We start from the raw sequence: 22594 nt of genomic DNA, 5'->3' as shown, positions 1-22594 counted from the left end.
CAGAGGAACCAGAGATCAAATTGCCAAACACTCACCGGATCACAGAAAAAGCAAGAGAATTCCATAAAAAACATCTACTTCTGCTTCAGTGACTACACTTTGACTGTGTGGATCACAACAAACTATGGAAAACTCTTAAAGAGATGGGAATAACAGACCACCTTACCTGCCTCCTGAGAAACCTGTATGCAGGTCAAGAATCAACAGTTAGAACCAGACATGGAACAATGGACTGGTTCCTATATTGTCATCCTGCTTATTTAACTTCTATGCAGAGTACATCAGGCTAAATGCCGGGCTGAATGAAGCACAAGCTGGAATCAAGTTTGCCGGGAGAAATATCAATAACCTCAGATACGTAGATGATACCACCCTTATGGCAGAAAGTAAAGAGGAACTAAAGAGCTTCTGGATGAAAATGAAAGAGGAGAGTGAAAATGCTTGCTTAAAACATTCAAATAACAAAAATCATGGCATCTGGTCCCATCACTTCATGGCAAATAGATGGGGAAACAATGCAAACGGTGAGACTTTATTTTGGGGGCTCCAAAATCACTGCAGATGGTGACTGCAGCCATGAAATTAAAAGACACTTGTTCTTTGGAAGAAAAGCTATGACAAACCTAGACAGCATATTAAAAGGCAGAGACATTTACCTTGCCAACAAAATCCATATAGTCAAAGCTACAGTTTTTCTAGTAGTTATGTACGGATCTGAGAGTTGCACCATAAAGAAAGCATCAGTTTGACTGATGTCCAAAAAGGACACTTTTGTTGGGATGAACACACAACTGATTAAATAAATAAAATTGATGCTTTTGAACTGTGGTGTCAGAAAAGACTCTTGAGAGACCCTTGGACTGCAAGGAGATCAAATCAGTCAATCCTAAAGGAAATCAATCCTGAATATTCATTGAAAGGACTGATGCTGAAACTGAAGTTCCAATACTTTGGCCACCTGATGCAAAGAACTGACTCATTAGAAAAGACCCTGATGCTGGGGAAGACTTAAGGCAGGAGGAGAAGGGGATGACAGGGGGTGAGATAGTTGGATGGCATCACCAACTCGATGAACATGAGTGTGAGCAAGCTCTGGGAGTTGGTGATGGACAGGGAAGTCTGGCGTGCTACAGTCCATGGGGTTGCAAAGAGTCAGACATGACTAAGCAACTGAATTGAACTGAACTGAATTAGAATACCTCACAATACACTGGGGAGAGATGGGCAGAAAATAATTTGACACACATACAACTAGGCAGAAACAAAGTCAGGAATTCAAATCAAGAGAAATAAAGCTGCACTACAACAAAGTCTATGATAGCACTTTGGTTCACTAATCCTATGGCTATTGACCGAAAAACAAGCAAAGGGGGTGGGATATATTCTGGAAAGGAAAAAGTGGAGGGAAAAAAGAGGAAAAGGATGGGAACAATGCATTAGAGCTCTCTATGACTGAGGACTTACTACCCAGAGGCATATTTAACATGCTATGTGACCCATAACCCTGAAAACCTGTTTTTACCAATAATCTTCTTTTAAACATTTTTTTACATGGACCATGTTTAAAGTCTTTATTGAATTTGTTACAATATTGCTTCTGTTTTATGTTTCATTTTTTTAGCCACGAGGCATGTGGGATTTTTAGCTCCCCGAACAGGGATCAAACCTGGACCCCCCTGAATTGGAAGGCCAAGTCTTAAACGCTGGACTGCCAGGAAAGTCCCTATTTTACTAACAATCTTGATGTTCTTAATTAAAAGCTAAAGAGCCACTCAATGTTATTCTTCCACATTTTAAGAAAAAAAGAGGGTTGGCTTTCTCTCTTGATATTATTTAGGTTTTTCTATGTACCTAAAATCCAGCCCTTTTTATAATACTGTGATATATTTAAGCACAGGTGAAGAAACTCATGGTTTTAAAATTTAACAACCACCAAAACTCCTTATCTCATCCTATAAATTACCCTGATAACTACTCCACCATGCTTGCCATCGTAAAATAAATATGTAACATAAAATGTTGCACAGACTCACTCATTTGCAAAGTATTGATTCAAATTATTTTTATGCCTTTCTGTAAAAAATTAAGTGATACAACCTACTTTTTAAGCACAAATGCTAACATTTTCAGGCACTCTACCCTATGCTTATTACCTGGATTATTGCTATTAAACTACTAATGAAGCAGTACTTTTGTTCCTGGCTACTGACACTTTTGTTGGGATGAGCATGCAACCGATTAAAGTATTCTCCCAAAGAAAGGTATATAGCCAACAAACTAAATGATGAGAACAAACAGAAAGGACTCAGTCTGAGGTCTCACAAATAAATGAAGAAAGCAACAAAGAGCAATGTGAACTGCTCTAAATGGTAAGTATCCCAGCCTAAAAGCAGAGGCAATTGAGAACCACACATACATAACAGGATCAAACACTGCCACCTGACAGGGCTGCACTGTTAGGGGAGATAAGACCTGAATAGACAGGCAAAGGCCGCAGCATACCACAAGAATCCCGATGCGGGGATCCAGGTAGTGTATCTAACAGAACCATACCCAACGTATGGAGTCTCTATGGAGAAACTCACATGTGGAGAAAAAAGTTGTACATGACAAAACCACTCTGACCGTCACATTTGTCAAGTCCATTGCCACTAGCTCCCAGGGACTGAGCGAATTAAGTAAATCTTGCTGTAAATAGCTTGCTCCAATAAACTTTTAAGTTCATGAAGATCCCTGCCACAGTGACATTTGTTTTAACAGGATGTGACCTGAATCCTCTGTAAGTGAACAGTTTGTTATGAAACAAAAAGGAACAATCATGTTTAATAGGGAAAACTTAAGGGGTAGGTGTCAGAAACAACTTTAAATAAACAAGTACTTCAGTAATAATTTTGAAATCTTGTGTGTAATGATCAGCAGAGAAAACACACCCAAAGGATAGATGTAGATTATGCTGTGAAGCAGCAAAGCTTTGAAGTTCAAAATGTGGCCAGTAATTTAGAACTTCTATATAAGAACTGATGAAATGTTCAAAGGAATCAAGTGCTTCAGGACAAATCTATCTATAACAACATTCTATGGTCTAGTTCTTTGCTTCGTGGCAGAATTATATATTTTATTGTATGACACTTAATGAGAACCAGACCTTCCAATAAAATTCAGTTTTGGGGAAAAAGAAAAAAAAATAATAAAGAGATTCTTCTGGCTTCAGCCAAATAAACATGTCACCAAAGTATATTTTTTAGTTAAAGAAGGGATATTTTGGCTTCCAATGTTTTGGAATGGCTTCTCAAGCAGCTAAATGTTGACATAAATATAACACATTTAAACCACCAGTTAAGATTGGCACTTAGAAATAACTAACCAGGTCTTTGTTCTTCTACTTGTTTAGTTTCTGTAGATGAAGGCAGTCTGCTACATCTTCTATTCAAAGATGAGCTTCGTTTCTTTTCTGCTGTTTCTGGAGATCAAAGGCAAAGAAATAATACTTCTTAAGAAAATTAAGAAACTTTTTGGCCATGCCACATAGTATGTGGGATCTTAGTTCCCCAACCAGAGATCGAACCTGCAACCCCTGCATTAGGAGCATGGAGTCTTAACCAGTGGACCACCAGAGAAGTCCAGAAACATTACTATTTACAAGCCGTTTAAATAGATTGCTTCAGGAGTGAGCCACTCCTTTTTTCCAAACATTTTTTTTTAATCTTCTCTACTCTTCCTTGTAAGAATTTTTTTAAATTTCAAGTATTATAGAGAGATTCTACATGCCCAAAGTTAAACCCAGGTTACTCTTTAAGTAAGTTATCCGAAGAGAAATAAAATTATCTAGGAAATAATAAAAAGAGAAAATGTCTCATACTGACAATATCAAAGTTCCCAAATTAGGAATACACAACATATAATTTTAGACACAGTCCATGACATCTATTACTAAACTAATTTATACACTTTAGTTTTAATGAGGCTTTTTTTTTTTTTGGCTGCGCTGCATGGCTTGCAGGTAAATCTTAGGTCCCCAGTCAAAGATTGAACCCCAGGCCAAAGAGGTGAAAGCACCGAGTCCTAACCACTAGACTGCCAAAGAATTCTCTCAACTAGTAGTTTTTAAATAAAAATGATAATTAATATTTGGCACAGATGTCACTACGTTAGCAACCCAAACTAGTCATATGGAGAAATAATCCCTTTTGCGTAGACACTTCTATTTCACTTTAAATATTCCAGCTCAGGATACTAATGGAAGTCTGCTTAAAGAAGAACGCTTTGGGGAATTCCCTAGCGGTTCATCAATTAGGATTCTGTGCTGTCACTGCCTAGAGTTCAATCCCTGGTCATGTAACAAAGATTCAACAAGCCGAGTGGCCAAAAGAAGAAAAAAACAACTTCTTTTGGGGAGCTATAGATTAATATAAATGTTGATAATATAGCATCATTTGAAAATTCTAGAACTTCTGCACAGCACAATCCATAGAAATGTAATCAATTCAATCATGTGATGAGATCACCTATCCCTTAGCATCACATTGCAAGAAATGACAAAATAGTGTGACGTTATGGTAAGTCAGCACCGAGTAGAAGAAAAACAGACTATTTGCATCAGTCAAGATTTAAAGAAAGGCTATTTAGGAAATTCCCTGGTGGTCCAGTGATTAAGGCTGTATTTTCACTGCAGAGGGCGCGGGTTAGATCCTTAGTCAGGGAACTAAGATCCTGCATGCTGCACAAACAGCACAGCCAAACATATTTTTTTAAAAAATTAAAATATAAAGCAGGCTATTTAAAATATTACACGTTAGATTATGAACTTCATTTGAGTTTGAAATGTTCATCTCTCTGGATTGAACAGGTTTTATTTCAGTTTGAAGGGATTTTACAAAGGTAAGCCACTGAAAATGTCGATTTTATTTTCCGTGGAATCATTAATTACAGCATTCATCATTTCAGAGCGTGTAATATACTATACCTTTAAGCAAGTTATTTCATAAAGTATCTTCCACACATACCTTCTTGGATTAAAAACAAGGTATCATTTAAAAAATTACTTGGAATTGTTTCTTCAGTGCAATTTAACTCATTATTAACTTGAAAGTCATCACCTGTCCCTTTTCTTTACATGTTTCACTAATACAGCAGGTACACATATTAATGAAAACACACTAGCGTTTGCTCACTATATTAAAAATCTAAGAAATGTCTGTGAAGAAATCTTTGCTAATTCCTCCAATCAATTAGATAGTAAAACAAGGTCAACACTTGTGAAACAATTAAAATGAAAGTATATAAATATGACATTGCAATGAATGTTATCTAATTTTCCTAAAGGATTGAGTTTGTGAATAATAAATTAGTTTTATTATATGACAAGCAAGGTGCTAGAGAAAATCTTCCCATATTAATCTATGAATGAACCTGGGCTATACGTAAAAGTGCTCTGGAAAAGGATACTAAGGTTAATGAGGGAAAGTGGATCAACTTCTGTTGGACTATTTATTACAAAAGAAAATGAGATGCGTCAAAACTGACAAATAATGAAAGATCTCTCAAGTTCATTGTTGAAAATTTTAAGAGTTCTAAAAGTACAAATGATGTAATTTAAGTATGAACAAAACAAAAAATCCTTTTTCAACATATATTTAGACAAAAATGGAAATCTTTCCCACTAAGTTAACCACCGTTACAATTAACTAATTATATGCTTTAAATGATATCCAGAATCTTTTTCCACACTGGAATTTTAGAGCAATCAGCATGCTCAGACACCTAATAATACAAAAGAAACATTTTTAATTCAAACTGTAATTATGCCTTTGTTTCAATTCACAAGGTACAAAAATGGTATATCTTTTCTGCAGCTAAGTTTGAGGGAATGAAGTGGAATATGTTTGCCATGTCTTTTTCCTGCAAAGATCATGTCTGTTTTTCTCTCTGGAAAGAAAACGGATTTTGTTTTGATGGGTATGGTTGTCCAATCCATTTCAACTATCAGTGAGAAGCACCATGTAGTATAAGCCACATATAGTCACTGACACACTCAGGTAAAGACTTTTTTAAAAAAAATAAGGAATGCTAGGGAATTCCCTGGTGGTCCAGTCATTAGAACTCCACACTTTCACTGCCTAGGGTGCATGTTCAATTCCTGGTCAAGAAACTAAGGAGTGCTAATTAAAAGGGCAAACACTAGGAGCAAAATGTATTTGAAGTATCTGCAGTAGGTAAGTTTTATTTTATTTTAAAGAGCACTGCATTACCTCTACAAAGAGCTGTAGAGCTTAGAAATACTCTCTCATTAACACAGTTAAAAACCACTTTATTTGCTTTGGGGATCACTGCAGATGATGATTGCAGCAATGAAATTAAAAGACGCTTACCCCTTGGAAGGAAAGTTATGGCCAACCTAGACAGCATATTAAAAAGCAGAGACATTACTTTGCCAACAAAGGTCCGTCTAGGCAAGGCTATGGTTTCGCCAGTGGTCATGTATGGATGTGAGAGTTGGACTATAAAGAAAGCTGAGCGCAGAAGAATTGATGCTTTTGAACTGTGGTGTTGGAGAAGACTCTTGAGAGTCCCTTGGACTGCAAGGAGATCCAACCAGTCCATCCTAAAGGAGATCAGTCCTGGGTGTTCATTGGAAGGACTGATGTTGAAGCTGAAACTCCAATACTTCAGCCACCTCATGTGAAGAGCTGACTCATTTGAAAAGACCCTGATGTTGAGAAAGATTGAGGGCAGGAGGAGAAGGGGACGACAGGGGATGAGATGGTTGGATGGCATCATCGACTCGATGGACATGGGTTTGGGTGGACTCTGGGAGTTGGTGATGGACAGGGAGGCCTGGCGTGCTGTGGTTCATGGGGTCGCAAAGAGTCGGACACAACTGAGCGACTGAACTGAACTGAACTTGCTTTGGGGAAAAAATACAGACTTGTTAGTGGAATGTACAGTTTAAAACCATAATCGAATGACCAAAAAAATTATGATCACATGACCAAAATATAAACCACAGAAGAGCAGGGTGGAATGGAAATCGCTGCATTTCTTGGGCTCTTAATTATAAAATAGGAAGGTAACTATACTTGTTTGTCAGCTTTACATATATATGAAGCAGATCAACCTGTCCACTGCTATATATACGCTATTATTTTTCTTAAATTAGGTGATATTCATGAAACTTAACGGAAATTGAATGGACTACTCTAGTTCCTGGAAAAACGGATTTCAGTTTTAGGTTACACAGAATATGGATTAATTCTAAAATAAATTATTGTGCCACTTAATGGCAATGTCTTTTGGTCAAAATATATTTCATAGCTGTTGGGCTACCTGAGCCCAACAAACCCATCTGATATGATTAGTACACAAACCAAGAAACAAGGGGCTTCTCTGGTGGCACAGTGGTGGAGAGTCTGCCTGACAATAGGGGACATGGGTTGGATTTCTAATCTGGGAGGACCCCACATGCTTTGGAGCAACTAAGTACGTGTGCCACAATTACTGAGCCTGTGCTCTGGAGCCTGGAGAACTACTACTACTGAGCCCATGCGCCCTAGGGCTCGTGCTCTACAACAAGGGAAGCCACCACAATGAGGGGCCTGTGCACTGCAACTAGAGTGTAGCCCCTGCTCACTGAAACTAGACAAAAGCCCAAGAAGCAACAAAGACCCAGCATAGCAAAAAATAAAAAAAAAGTTTAAAGAAAGAAACAGGGATTTATACTGATGAAAATACAAAAAAGTAATGACCATCTCTACTGAGAAACAACGTTGTGCTCTTCTAAAATAAATCTAAATGTCCTACGATCTAAAGAGTAAGTGGTACTGTAGAAATACATATAAAGACTTGATTTCACTGGTTTGAAACTCAGTAAAATACATGAAATAAATACTTACTCTTGGCAACAGAATTTTGAAGACTGGTAGATGACATTTGTCTATGTAATCCACAAGTCCCCTGCTCAAGCTTTTCAGTAGATGTAGAATGTTTGTAGACTGAGAAAAGATACAAGATTTACTGTACTCATATTTAAAAAAGCATCATTAGCTGAAACAAGATGAGCTCATGATGTACTAATACATAAACATATATTAATTAGGTGCACAATGCTGTCAATCATTCCTTATAAATTATGGAAATTTAACTTACATTTTATGCAATTGCTGAGAATTAAATCCACACATAGGAAAACTTACAGTACATCAGTAGTAAACAGGGCAATTTATTTTTAAAATATGCACTGGATAAAGCTGTGTAAAGCTTATCAATTATTATTCATTTTTTATACAGATTACAAGTTTAAATGGTAAGATTTTGGATATACTGTATAAAATAAAGTTATTATAAAATTTCACCTGTTTCTTTGACAATCTCACATGACACAAATTTAAATGCATGCCAAAGAGTACATGGCAGTGCTTCCACTTAGGATACAAAGCTGAAAACCCGTTGTAAATGCAATCTTATACTAATAGCCAATATTTACATGTGAAAATGAATGAACTTAAAGTTTAACAGTTGTATTAATTACCAGTCTTATTTTGGGAATTTACTGTTGTATACCCCTCCCATGACCATCTCTTTTGATGAGCAACATGGCTGTTTCTTTCCAGTGTACGATGAAGGACGGCTTTGAATTTCTCCTATTTAAAATAAAAGCCAGTAAATTTTTACGTATGTATTATATTCACTAGTATAATTCTGATCTGTCAGTTATAAAATACCCCTACCACCAAATTTTTTAATCAGGCAAATTTTTTTTATAAAAGAGAAAAGTTAAAATTGGAAACATCTCAGATATGAATCCATACTTTTCCAACAAAGTAGGTTTTAATCTTATGGATATGAATTGAGAAACTGACCGTGCTTCCCTCTTTGCTTGTATCATTAGGAAATTTAGAAATAAAGGTGTAGCCTATTCCAGCAACTACACAAGGACTGAGTAGTACACTTTGATGTATGCTAATCATACCTTATGTTTTATTTTTTTCTTACTTTAAGTCCCCTCTCTGCTTGATTCCCTCAAACATTTATTTTCTCATCTGGTTGTGGTAGATAGGTTTTAAAATATACCTTAAATTCTTTGTAGAATGAGGCAGGATAAAAAATCAACTAATACATAGAAGTGAAACTATGCCAGATTATCTATTATATCTACATTTCTAACTTCTTAAATTCTGGTGTTAACTAATCAAGTTTTTAAAAAGAGATGTGTTTGTGTTAACCTCAGCTTTAGTCTAAACTGTGCAGGATAACAGGTCTATGAATGCAAATGCTACACAGTGGCAAAACAGCGCCACTGTCAGAAACAAGATGCAGTTTTCTATTCCTCATCTCTGTGCTGTAACATACCATGGACTACACTCACTTAAGCAAATCAACCTCAGGGCCAGGTTTTCTATTCTTCCTTGACAACAACTGTTTCATAGCAACATCATCATTACAATGTTCCACAGTTTAGAGGGTGAACATATTAGGAAAATGGAGTCATCCATATCCTCTGAGAAGAAAAGCAACTGCAATTTTAAAATGAAACTCACCTAATGACAATATTTTAAGCTATATTTTCTAACAGAAAGGAAGTTGTTCTAAATTAGTTAAGACACCCCAGAAGTATAATAAAGATTAAAAACAGAATACTCTTGTATTATTAAAACCTCTCTCCTAAGCACTCTATTTGCTGTTCCCAGATGTGGGAACCCTCCATGCTCTTTCAGGTTCCTTCTGGCATCTGTGGCTCATGTGCAAGCTCCTGTCCTCTTTCCCATGTACCTCCATCCACACTTGCCCCTCCTCAGCACCACTGAGTTTGGGGTTTTTTCCTGCTCTCCTGAATCATTCTCTTTTTCTATGTGCAGCCTCCTCACAGTGATGAATGGTCCCTGCTCTGTCTCGGACTCTCCCATGCTAGCTCTCTGGGGCCGGTTCTCTTTTGACCTTTCTCCTTGTCTTCTGGCCTCTTGTCTGGCTCTCTCTCTCTGGCTCCCACTCTGTCTACAGTGCCATTTTGTTGCTTCTTCCTTCCCTGTGTTCTCTCTCTCTTAGGTTCTTCTTTTTCTAAGATGGTCTTTTCTACTCACAGCCCTTGGGGCTCTCCCTCTCTCCTCCAGGCACCTTTCCTGACCCAGTAGTTTTCTATTTTACTCTCTTTGGTTCTGTCTTTATCAAGTTCAGTCTCTCTGGCCTTCACTCTTCTTTACCACAGAGAAGTAAGTTTAAGGAGACATTTCACAGAGGAAGATAGAGTGATACAAGTTCTGAATGAGAACTCATTAAATACTGGAATGTGGGGGAAAAGAGAAGGTGCTGGTGAACCATGGATAGGGAAGACACACCACAGGAGTAGCCCTAAAATAAAGAAGCTTCACAGATGGGGATAAGGAGTTGGGGGGGGGAGTGAGGCATTTTCAAGAGCCATCTGTGTGTAAAAGTTAGGAAGAAAAGTGAAAGACACAGAGAAAGACACAGAGAAGAGGGCTCTTGGGAGAGAAATGGAAACAAAGGGAAAAGGCAATAAAAAATATTTTAAAATTAGAGCAACAGAAAAAAAAAGACAGGGAGAGGATAAAAATCCACACACTGAGAGAACAATGGCAGAAACTCCAAAGATGGGGAGCAAAAAGGAGGGAGAAGCTAAGACAAAAAAATAGAAAGAAAAAGGGGCTGCTACTGGCAGAAAAGGGCCGGAGTCAGACAAAGAGCCAGAGTCAGACAAAGAGCCAGAGACAGGCCAAGGGTCACTCAGGGACACTTGAGGGGCACTAGAACAAAGAGAAAGAGAGAATGACAGTGAAGAACAGGATGGAACATGCCAATTCCGAAGGAGCCAAGGACACTCATAGTCAAGATGTGGAACCACCTACAGGAGAAAAACTTGGTGTCAGAGAGAATGCTACAAATTGAGACAGGTAACCAGATGCCCACAGAGAAACAGCCAAAGGCAAACTGACTGAAGAGGGACTGAGAGGGAAAGAGAGGGCAGGACAAAGGTAGTGACTTGTATCAACAGAGTGCCAAAGACACCCAAACAGAGCCCAGACAGGAAAAGAGCAAGGCCACAACACAGAGAAAGAAAGGAACAATGAGGGGAGAGGGAGAGAGAGCAAACAAAAGGGAGCCAGGGAACCATGGAAGAGTGGAAGGCTCTGATTCGGCTGGGCCTCTGCCACTCACACAATGAGGGGAGTGGTGAGAAGCAGACCGGCCGGGGTCAGAGGGGGCCCTATCAGAGAGGGCCTGATAGTGGGTGGCTGAATGAATACTAGGCAATGGGACAACACCTTTGGTAGGAGAGAAAGGGCCTCAGAACAAAGCCCAGGCTGCAGGCACCCTGCAGGCGCACAGGGCTCTCTCCCTGGATATGCAAGGCTCCTCTTCACCTCAGTTACTAAGCCTAAACTCAGGCCTCAGATCAGGATGGGGGGCAAGAGCCGCTAATGTTTAAGGAAAGACCAAAGAACTGGTATTAGTTCCAGAAGAATCGGGATCAGTTCCAGTAAAAGCAGAGAAGGGCAAAGAAAAAAGTACTGCAGAACCAGGCAACACAGTGTATCATCTGATTAACAGAGAAGAAAAACACATACCCTTTCTTCCTCCAACATTTCGTTTCTCTTTTTTTCTGCAGATATTCTCCGTTGTTCATCTTTTACTTTCTGTTCCCTCAGCTTTCGCTGTTTTTCCTCCATCTGTTTTTCATATGCGATCTTAGACTTTCTTTCTTTTTCAAGTAGTTGTGTCTCTTTATTAGCTGAAATATTCCAAATGCAAGGTAAGAGCCAAGAAAATGTTTAAGTTTTCCACATTACAGATAGAGAAGGAAAGTTAATGTATTTTATTCTCTTTCTTAAAAATAACATAACCTATGCTAATAACTAAAGATTTATTATATAAATGACCAGAGATGGCCACGAAAGAATCATTTCCACCAGGTGTTCATTTAACTCCTGAGAACTGAATTGGTTTAAATGACTCTCCTCCTGTCTGAACTAAAATTCCAAGTTCAAAAGAAATATTTTCTTTCATGTGATGTTTCTGCTGACTTGAGCTGAAGTCAAACCCCATCAGATTAGTATGCTGTACATTAAAATAAGAATTAAAAAACACATGGCCAGAATAGATGGCTTTTTCCTTTCTAATACGAAACTTCTTTTTAAAGGCCTCATCTAAACAGACCATATTAAGCATGCCAATTTGACCTTCATGGGCTTAGGCACATACCACATTACTGACCAGCATGATGTTTTCCTACATTCAAATTTCCTCTCACTAAAGCCTGGAGAGTACCCATGCAGTTGTAAAAATACTCTTCTAAAGAGCTACAGGAAGAAACTGCTCCTCACCAAAACAGAGACAACTGCTATTCCATTTGAATGAAGGTGAGCACAAGTTTTGCAGTGGACTTACAGGGCCAGATGAGAAAAATACATAGCTGAAAAAGCATTCTCTCAAGATTATAGTTCTTTTAGAAAAGAATATTAGATTCTTTTAGATCTTAATTGATACAAAGTCACACTTGAGAAAGCATAGCAATCAGTGAAAGATACCATATCTATGGTAAGATTATTAGCAAATTCATTTTTGTTTTTGGCCATGCTGTGGCTTGTGGGATCTTAGTTCCCCAATCTGGGATTGGACCCCAGGCCTCCGGCAGTGAAAGCACAGGGTCCTAACCACTCCAGGGAATTCCTTCATTTCTGTTTTCAGAGTCATTTTTACTGAAATACCATTTTGCTTGCTTCTACAAACGCTGAAGAAATTTTCATACTTTAGTTTTCAGAAAATTCAATCAGAAACTACTATTTCCAAAATAAAACAATTTGACCAAATATTTTTCACGGATCTTCTTTATCTCATTTAGTATATGCTTTTAATCCAATGTAACACATAAAGTAAAAAGACAGTAACACATACTGTATAACATATACTATTAAAAAAGATTAAAAAGTAAAACCACTTTGAAAATATGTATCCTTAATGTAAAATTTATTCATTTTGATTTTTTAAAGTCTAAAATATACCATCATCTTGATTCATTTTGCTGTACAGTATAAACTGATGCAATATTATAAAGTAACTATACTCCAATAAAAATTAAAAAAATACCATCATCTTGTCTTTTTTTCTCTTCTCTCCGCTCCTTTGCTAATCTTTGTTTTATGTCATTTTTAAGCACAGAGCCATCTATTACTAAAAAAAAGAATATAATTAGATACAAATAGGATATCAAACTTAAAGGACATAACACTTTGACATCTATCAAAGTACTCTAGAAATTATACCTGGCTTAAACGATGATTTTATATTTGAAGGCTGGTGTGGAAGAGAACTAAAGCTACCTTGACTTCGTCTTTCTTCAGCAATAGCATTAGCAGCAGCAACTAAAATACAGGGAGATAAAGGAAAGGGATTAAATATTAAGAAGACAAACAGCTAATTCAGGGGCAGCAAATTGTATCTTCGAGGATAAAGGATAGTATCTCTTCTAGAAGGCATGACAGATGACTCTGGGTCAGCAAAGACATACTGAGTACCTATGATGTTCAACAATAATAATTCAACAAAGAATACTGTTTTCTGTAGACACGCCAGCCTATCTGTGCACACACAGTTGTCAGTGGAAGTAGCAGCATGAGCTGGTGGATGAATAAGAGCTAATGAGTAACAGATTTCAAAAATGCCTCAGACAAGACATTACACCAAGTATTAGAAAAACTGAGCTGGCAAGGATTTGGAAAAACTGTTTCGCCATAAATTGGGGGAATTTAAAAAAGATTTGGAGTTTATGGATCTGAATTTGGAAGCAAAAGTGTCAACAGTGAGAGCCTCAGAGATTGGGCCCAATATTAAGGAGAACATTTATAAGTTACCTTGATCAGGGGCTATCTACCCTGGCTCCTCCCCAGTAGAGTCACCCAAATTGTTTTAAAAAAAAAAATTAGCAATGCTTTCCTCTCCCCACCTCCACTCTGAGAATGGGCCCCAGGCCTTTTCAGTTGCTAAAAGCTCTATTCTGATGCACAGTGAAGGTGGAGAAACACTCCAGGAAGTTCCAATGGGATGGTATTTCTCAAGGTAGGAAAATGTCAAGTTAATAAACATTAATTAACATATCTTGTGTAAACAGGTAGAAAATGGTAAATAAACTTCAATAAGGGTGAAGTATAAGAGTGTGGGAGCACAATTTGAGAGAAAGTAAGAAAAACTAAAATTGTGGATGATACAAAAACAAGTTATTGGGGAATTCCCTGAACTCTTTACATATATGACTGTATCTAACATGCCTCACAGTAGCAGGCGTCTTCAGGAAGGAGCTGGAGAATAACACTAAAAACACTCTTCTGCTACTGCTAAGTCGCTTCAGTCCTGTCCGACTCTGTGTGACCCCATAGACGGTAGCCCACCAGGCTCCCCTGTCCCCGGGATTCTCCAGGCAAGAACGCTGGAGTGGGTTGCCATTTCCTTCTCCAATGCATGAAAGTGAAAAGTGAAAGTGAAGTCGCTCAGTCATGTCTGACCCTTAGCGACCCCGACTGCAGCCCACCAGGCGCCTCCATCCATGGGAGTTTCTACCCTAGTATAAAAGCACAGGAAACATGCCCCTGTGATACTGCATACAATTCTGGTCTCTACATATCAAGAAAAACGTAGAACAGTTGAAGATGGGCAGTTAAAATAAGAGACTAGAGAGTCTGTGGTTGTATTCAGAATGAATGGACTTTGAGATGTTACTTGCCACTGACGAAAGATATCTGGGAACCATTTTACAGAGTAACCCTGAAAGGGACACAATTGCTGCCACAGAGACCACCATTTCAAAAGGGGAAAGGACTTTTTTTAATCCCAGAGACCAAACAGCTCAGATAATCTATGATCTAGTTAAATTTGAATTGAAGATAAAACTCTTCTAAACTTCTTCAGTAATTTATCAATTTTGTGGACCACAATTATTCTCTGAATTTCAGTCCTGGTGTTCTAAGAAAATTCTTATATAGTCTATAAGTTAAATAAACCATCCTACACACCCCCTTCCACTCACATTTCTATGTGAACATAGAGAAAACCACTGCTGCTTTTGCAAATTCAGTTTTCCCACTTAAAAGTCCTAAGGAAAGTCCATATTTTGGCACAATTTAGTTGGCCATAAGGACAATTTCTCAAAATGTACAATTTTACTAGATTTAAAGACCTTATTAATCACAAGTAAACTTAAAAGTAGTTGTTGCAGCAATAATGAATCACATCATATACAGGCTATAATATCAAATCTAACTTTTTTTTTTATTTTGGCTGCACAGGGTGGTGTGCGGGATCTCAGTTCTCTGACCAGGGATTGATCCCAGGTCATAGAAGTGAAAGTGCCAAGTCCTAACCATTAAACAATCAGGGAACATCCCTCAAATCTGATTTTTAGACCCTTACTTCCAAATTCCTACTGACAAGAAACACATTCACCAAAAGGACAGGCTCTAAAAATGTCCAGACACTAGGGGAAAGCCTCCACGTCTGGAGTTAACAAAATGAACATTTTATTCAACTCCATTCAATGAGGAATTTAATTCACTTTAAAGTAACAGGTGCAATACAGTATTTCTATAAGTTCTTATACTAACTCTAAACTCCAAATTAAAGTTAAAAGTTCCTTTCTGCCTGGAGATTATATAAGAAAACATGTAGATTTTATTACTAAAACTGAATTATGAATCTTAATCTGTATTTCCAAAAAATTGCCATAACGAATAATGTATATCACTTCATCATTTATGAAGTTGTTTTCATTGATTGCCTCATTTAATTCTCATAATAACCCGATAAAGTGGATATTATTTTCTTCATTATTTTCTTTACAGATGAGCAAACTGAAGCTAAATATAACTTTCCCAAATCACACAGATAGGAACCAGTAAAGCCAGAACTTACTTCAATTGTAACTTTACTTTGAAATATTACATAATTATGAAGGACCAGACTGTACAAAACCCACATCAACCGTTATATGACTTAGTTTAATACTCCTACTTCAGCTACTTTTAAGGTTACTTCTTTTTAAAATACCACAATGAAGGAATTAAGATCTAAATGTATACAACTTATTCAATAATAAGTAAATGAAATACATGGGTTTTTGTATAAAACATACTTTGGAAATACAGCCATGGAAATTATTTGAAAATAAAGCATTTACCTTTTTTTTAAAAAAAGGAATCACTATTATGCTGTGGCTAAGAAAAGCCTAAGTTTAAAGAAAATGTGTAAAAGACAATACAAAAAGAAAACAATTCTTTTCTTGGTGGCACCTCAAGGCTTGTGGCAATTTAGTTCCCCAACCAGGGATTGAGCCCTCAGCAGTGACAGCAGAGTCCTAACCCCTGGACCACCAGGGAACTCTGCCATTTTCCTTCCACGAGGAGAAAATAAAAATCATTCCAGCTATCTAACCCAATAAAAGCCTCAGAATAAAATGAACCAAAAATAGGTGCCACTAGAATGCCAAAGTTAGAGAATGTTTTACACTTGATAGATTTTTAAAAGATATCATTGAAATTCTGAGGGCCTTTCTGGACATAAAGCATTTTAGGTCATTACTGACTTCAACATAGTAGAAAATTTCTGCTTCTCTCCTAAACCTCCTTCCTGAACACACACAAAATCTGTGTCATAAGGGCTCTGCTCTACTAGGGCAAGCAAAAGGCAAGAAAGGAAGAACATTTTTCTAAAACAGTTATTTCAAGAATGGTAATTAAAAAAGAAAGAATGGTAACAATCTTCCTAAATCTGCACCCAAGCACGATCACCCCAAAATGTTTAATCTTATGAGATATCAATGATAAATATTCATCCTAATCTGCTGCTACTGCTACTGCTAAGTCGCTTCAGTCGTGTCCGACTCTGTGTGATCCCATAAGACGGCAGCCCACCAGGCTCCCCCGTCCCTGGGATTCTCCAGGCAAGAACACTGGAGTGGGTTGCCATTTCCTTCTCCAATGCATGAAAGTGAAAAGTGAAAGTGAAGTCGCTCAGTCGTGTCCGACTCTTAGCGACCCCATGGGCTGCAGCCTACCAGGCTCCTCTGTCCATGGGATTTTCCTGGCAAGAGTACTAGAGTGGGGTGCCATTGCCTTCTCCCAAGAAGGGCAATGGTTGTGGCCAAAAACAAGCATACCATGAAACCAATTTGCTACAGATTAACAAATACAGTGCTATTCACTGTTGTTTGGGTAACAGAATAAAAAGAGGTAAATTGCTACAAGTCTTGAGCTCCTGCTGGATGCAGCCTTCAAAGCATAGGCTGCCAGTGCTATTTAGCAGCTGACTGTCTTCCAGCAACCCAGTCCCTGGGCCTTCCCACACAGCTGCTGGCCCAGCCCTAGATCTACCCTTCCTCAAAGCTGAGTAGTTTGGAGTGGTGTGGTCCCCTGCAGATCCTTTCCACCCACACCAAGGCTCTCTGTTCAAGACCTTATTACTTAAAGTTTGCGTGTCATTAGGCCAGGGAGAGGGTGAGAAAATATTAAGAAAAAAAAGAGAAACCAAAGAAATTTGCAATCAGGGAACAACAAAAATAAGGGGGATTCAGGGAATTTTGACTAAATAGCAACAAAGTTTACACACTGTTATTTGGATAAGAGAAAAGTAGCAATTGCCACAAAGTGGCAGCACACTTCATTGACCCTTTGCCCCTTCAGGAAAATGCTGTGACCATGAAGTAAGTTCTTTCTAATCAAGGTGATCCTCTGAAAACTTTAATATGAGATGTTTTCATTCCTAATATGAAATGGGCAGCAAAGATGTCAACTAGGGTTCTGGGTTAAGCATTTTTTTTTGCTTTCAAGTTTTTGGTTTGAAATACTGTGAATTCAAGCCAACTGTCCCATGTAAAATTTTAAAAATACTTTGCAACGTTCAATATAAAAATACGTGTGGGGGGGGGTGGTTATCCAGAATGCTGGTTAGTTTAAGTCAGTGAAATAAGTCAATGTCAGAGGACCTTAGGTGCCAATAAGCAATAAAACAATCTGAATTTATTGCAAACTCTCCCTGTAGGTGACCCATAATAAGCTAGAGACAGGAGAGTTTTTCTCCCTATACAATAATGAAAGTGGATTCGCTGCTGACATAGTCCTGGGGAGTTAATTCAAAGCGTTCTGAAGTAACATAAACCCTTCCAATTGCAGCCAGTCTAAATTAATTTCTTAACTGCAAATGGAAAATTCCCTAAGGATTTCAATAAAATCAATAAGACTGTTTCACTCAAGCTCATATAGGAGGAAACTAGCCCGAGAACTAAAAGCAACCTCCCACAAGGAACATGTACTAGCCCGAGAACTAAAAGCAACCTCCCACAAGGAACATGTACTATCTCAAGCACTGGAGCAGTCTCCTGGGCTAAGCCATGCGTTGCCAAATTTTATAAAACAAACGATTTGGGAGAAAATTTTCTTTGGTGATGGGACCAGTTTAGAAGAAAGCACCCAGAAGCGCTGAGTTTCGTTCGGTTCAGCCTAGGGTCTGCAAGACGTCCCATGGAAGGTGACATCCTGGCGATCACGTGCTACAGGAGGCAAGCCAAGAGGAGCGGGGGATGGGGGCACGTTTCATCCCAAATTTCAAATCAAGACCCTCACGGCCCCCTCCTCACAGGACCTTAACCAAATCCTAACCAGGAGGGTGCGGGAGGTCAAGCATCCGGAGAGCCCGAGATTCCGACTGTGGAAGACGAAGAAAGCGCGAGCGTCGAGGGCAGAGGGAAATCTCCAGGGCTGCCCGGAGCCGAGAGGGTCGTCCCGGCGCCCGCCGCCCCCCAAAGGCAGGCGGGGCTCGGGGCTGTCCTCGGGCTCCGGGGTGCCAGGCGCCCGCCCTCCCACCCCAGCAGCGCCCGTTAGTTCTCTCGCGCCCCGCCCGCCGGAGGGGGTGCGGCCGTCGGCAGTGGCAGTTGGACCGCGGCCTGAAGGACTTGGGCAGGTCTCTCCCCCCGCCCGCGTCCCCTCTCGGCGACCCGTCTCGTCCCAGGGTGCTCCGACGGGGGTGAGGGGAGGACCCGACGGCGCGCGAGGTGACTCCGGAGTAAAGTTCTCCGGCGCGAGTCGCGCCTCTCCGACGGTCCCCGAAGCCGCGGGAACCCCGCGTCCCGCACGGGCCCGAGCACCCACGGGAGCCGCCGGCTCGCTCACCCATCCGTTTGCGCAGCCCCCTCAAGGACGTGCCGCCGCCTGCGCGCTCCGCCATCTTCGGAGCAGCCTAGCCGGGAGCCGCTACAGGCGCTGGGGCCCCAGTGCGCAGGCTCTCGCGCTGCCGCTGCGGGGCCGGGGCCTTGGCGTCGTCGGGGGGCGGGAAGGGGCGGGGCCCAAAGGGCCGCCGCGCCCACCTCGGACCCGCGATCGGTCAGCGCTGCCTTCTGCGCACCAAGTTGTGAGCCGCTGGGCGGCGACGACCAGGTGTAAATAAAGACACCCTCTTCTACTTCCCCTGCTCTCCCCGCACCGTGCGTCCTGGAGGCCGGCCGATTATCAGCCGGCGTGGCCATCCAACATTCCTTTTTTCCTCACTTTACCTAACAACGCAGTAACATTCTTTCCTTCATTCGTTTGTTCACTTATGGCGCTCTTCTTGAGTGCCTCCTTGGTGCGCTTGCATCATGAGTTTGCTAGTCTTTGAAACACGACGGAAAGGCCCAGGTTGGGGGAAGAGATAGGTTCCTGTGAGGCTCTAGGGGGCGTGATCACGAGGAAAGATTTTCTTAAAACTGTGTAGAATAACTCGTGACACTGTTAGGTCTCAAAGTTGTGTGAATTATGTTTAGAGTGTCTTTAGGTCTTTAAAGTGAAGGAGAGGACTTATTGATTTTAATCACTCCAGATACATGATTATATATTACATATATAATATTCATAAACGATTCCTATCCGGAATGCATAAAGATCTAAAAAATATTTAAGAAAAGGCAATTCCCCCCAAAGTGAGCAAAAGGCATAAGCAAGCCTTTCACAGGAGAGAAAACACAAATGGGCAATAAGCATAAAAAAAGATTCTCAAACTCTTAAGCACTCAAGAGGACACAAATGAAAACCACAAGATACCATGTTACGCCTACAGATTTGGCAAAAATTTTAAGAGCGGAAAATAAGTGTTGGTGAAGATGTAGTTTAATATTGGTGGAGAAAAATAATACTGTAAATCAACTAGATTTCAATTTGAAAAAATATTAGTGTGTGTTTTTTGGGGGGGGTCAGGGAACGTTTGGCAGCATAGCACCTGAAGCCCTGCTCCTACTTGTATAGAGACACCAGTGCTCTGCATGATATACATAATGGTAGCCATGATTAATAAGACACACATGATTAGGGCACAAGCAAAGCACATATACCTACACAGAAATTCAGCTTTGATGAATTTATCTGGAACTTCACAAACATGGCAACCCACTCCAGTATTCTTGCCTGGAGAATCCCATGGCTACAGTCCATGGGGTCACAAAGAGTTGGACACGACTGAGCGACTTCACTTCACAAACAGGTCTCTTTTAATCTATAGATAAGCCCTTCTTTTTCTCCGACATCTTTGACAGATCACTGTGAAACATTCAGTAGGTGAGTCATCTGACAAAAACTTTTATGACCACCTACTCTGCACCTGACTGGTTGGCTAGAAAGAGACAGGAAAGATCCCCTTAGATGTGTCTTTGGGGCTACAGCAGCTCCCTAAGGAGCCCCCGCAGAACTGTCTGTATGTTTCTCAGGAAAATTTTGGAACTGAAGACTGCCATCTTGGGGAGAGTGAGTGTGTTCTGGAGCCAGCTCAGACTCAGAGCTGGGAAACAACCCAGGCCACTTAACTTCTCTCCGCCCCTGTTTGGAAAGCCTATGTTCCCCAGTGAGCAAAAAAAAAAAACCAACAACCCTGAATTCCTGCTATTTCTTTCCTACTTGGCTATTTTTTCCCTTAAACCTGACACCAGCAGGAAAAATATTCAGAAATCACACTCATACTAGGTCTAGGAACTGTCACTTTTTTTTTTTTTTACTAACTAATACGTTGAATTCACATGTAATAAACACTCAGTGCACTTATCAAGTCTAACAAATTTGCATTGAACCTGCTACCATCACAGCCCTGTGGGAAGAGTTCTAAGCTTCACAACCATGAGACAACTGTCCCTCTGCATCCTAGACTACCTGTCAGATTCATCCGTCATACACACAGCATAGTCAGGGCTCTGGTTTTTCGTTTTCCTCTCATTTCTGACTCTTGTCTCACATCTATTGCCACTTGGCTGTGATACAGGGGGGAAGAGTGATGCTTCGTTCTGGACTCATCTCTTCCAATTCTACTCACACGTTTTCCTCCCTTTTCCCAAATCTGCACTTTTCTTCTCTCTAAGTTACAGGCTCACCTCAGGCTCTGGTCATTTCTTGCTTGGTTGATGACAGCTTTCACAGCTCCGAAATTCCTACTGCAGCACGTTGCCCCCACCCCCCACCCCCATGATGCTTCAGTCCCTCTTTCCCACTCCCCCCTTTCCCCTTCCCTTTGCACTGAGGACAAGGGTGACCTTGCTCTTTCCTGGGATGTGGTGGGGGACTGATTCTCATGTCCTGAGATCACCAGGGTGGGGGTCATGAGCTTCTGAGGAAAGGAAGAAGAGGCCAGCACTGTCAGTTGGATCAGACAAACCTCAGATGGGAAGGGCGTCATGGTGGTGGTGCAATCTGCTAGGAGCAGTAGCTGCATCTTAGAGTCTAAGATACTTACAGGTAAATAGTGACAGATGTCATTTGTCCAATACTTATATATTGGCAGGCACAGTGCTTAAGGTTCTACATGGATTATTTCATCTAATTCATATACCACATCATGATGTAGCTTCTGTTATCTCCTCATTTTACAGATAAGGAAAGAGTTAACCTCCCCAGGGTTAGCACAGTTAGCAAGTGGCCGAGCCAGGATTCAAGGCCATGTATATCTAGTACTTCTTCCACTGTGTCTTCTAATTTACCAGATGATGAGCCCTAGTCCACTTTTAATTCCTAGCCCATGTCTTCACTTCTCCACTGATGCAGTCCCCACACTCAGCCTATTATTCTTTCTGGCTAAGCCTCGTGGCACATGAGATCTTAGTTTCCCCATCAGGACCAGGGATGGAACCTGAGCCCCCTGCATTGGAAGCTCGGAGAGTCTTAACCACTGGACTGCCAGAGAAGTCCCTAGACATGCACTTTTTTTTATCACTGGTGAGGTCTTCCTAAAACTAAATCTTTTAACTCAAGTACCACTATAACAGTCTCTTAAGTCTTTAATAAGATGGACACAAACTATTCAATAAGAAACCATTGAAAAATGGATGTTTAATATATATCTGGCAATAGAGATAACTATGACTTCTCTTAAGGAGCTAGAAAGGCTCAGCTGAGTCTGTAAATGCCAGGTACTCAAGGCCGACTTCAAAATGTACGTGTAAAGGAAAATGTGCCACATCTATTTCACTGTTTATCCTGAGATGAATATTTTTTGAATGAATGAAAGAGTACTGAAAGCCTCCACAGTACTGAAAGAGGAAGAAACGAAAATATTTTCAATGGCCACTAGGGTGTTGAAAAGGTCTAGACGT

At 40.1% G+C, this 22594-nt stretch overlaps 1 protein-coding gene across 23 annotated transcripts in view; it reads right to left on the bottom strand.

Annotated features, from left to right (window-relative positions):
- Nucleotides 1–22594, bottom strand: part of MAP7D3 (MAP7 domain containing 3) — a 63191-nt gene that overhangs the window by 17210 nt on the left and 23387 nt on the right. For 9 of the 23 annotated variants that reach the window (XM_081564942.1, XM_081564949.1, XM_081564950.1 and 6 more), the window contains exons 1-7: nt 19161–19260; nt 13272–13370; nt 13096–13179; nt 11577–11740; nt 8525–8636; nt 7890–7988; nt 3365–3460 (exon numbers count right to left, since the gene is read on the bottom strand). In XM_081564942.1, the coding sequence (XP_081421068.1) occupies nt 3365–3460; nt 7890–7988; nt 8525–8636; nt 11577–11740; nt 13096–13179; nt 13272–13370; nt 19161–19215 (709 nt within the window). In that variant the 5' untranslated portion in view covers nt 19216–19260. Of the gene's footprint in view, nt 1–3364; nt 3461–7889; nt 7989–8524; nt 8637–11576; nt 11741–13095; nt 13180–13271; nt 13371–19160; nt 19261–19540; nt 19663–22594 lie in introns of those variants that run through there. The other 14 variants (XM_081564947.1, XM_081564957.1, XM_081564952.1 and 11 more) reach the window with 4 other exon arrangements.

The sequence above is a fragment of the Giraffa tippelskirchi genome, chromosome X, assembly GCF_054371585.1.
Source record: "Giraffa tippelskirchi isolate mGirTip1 chromosome X, T2T-mGirTip1v1.2.pri, whole genome shotgun sequence".
In the NCBI taxonomy this organism is placed as follows: domain Eukaryota; kingdom Metazoa; phylum Chordata; class Mammalia; order Artiodactyla; family Giraffidae; genus Giraffa; species Giraffa tippelskirchi.
The sequence above is the reverse complement of the archived record's forward strand: the minus strand, read 5'-3'. Positions and strand labels throughout refer to the sequence as shown.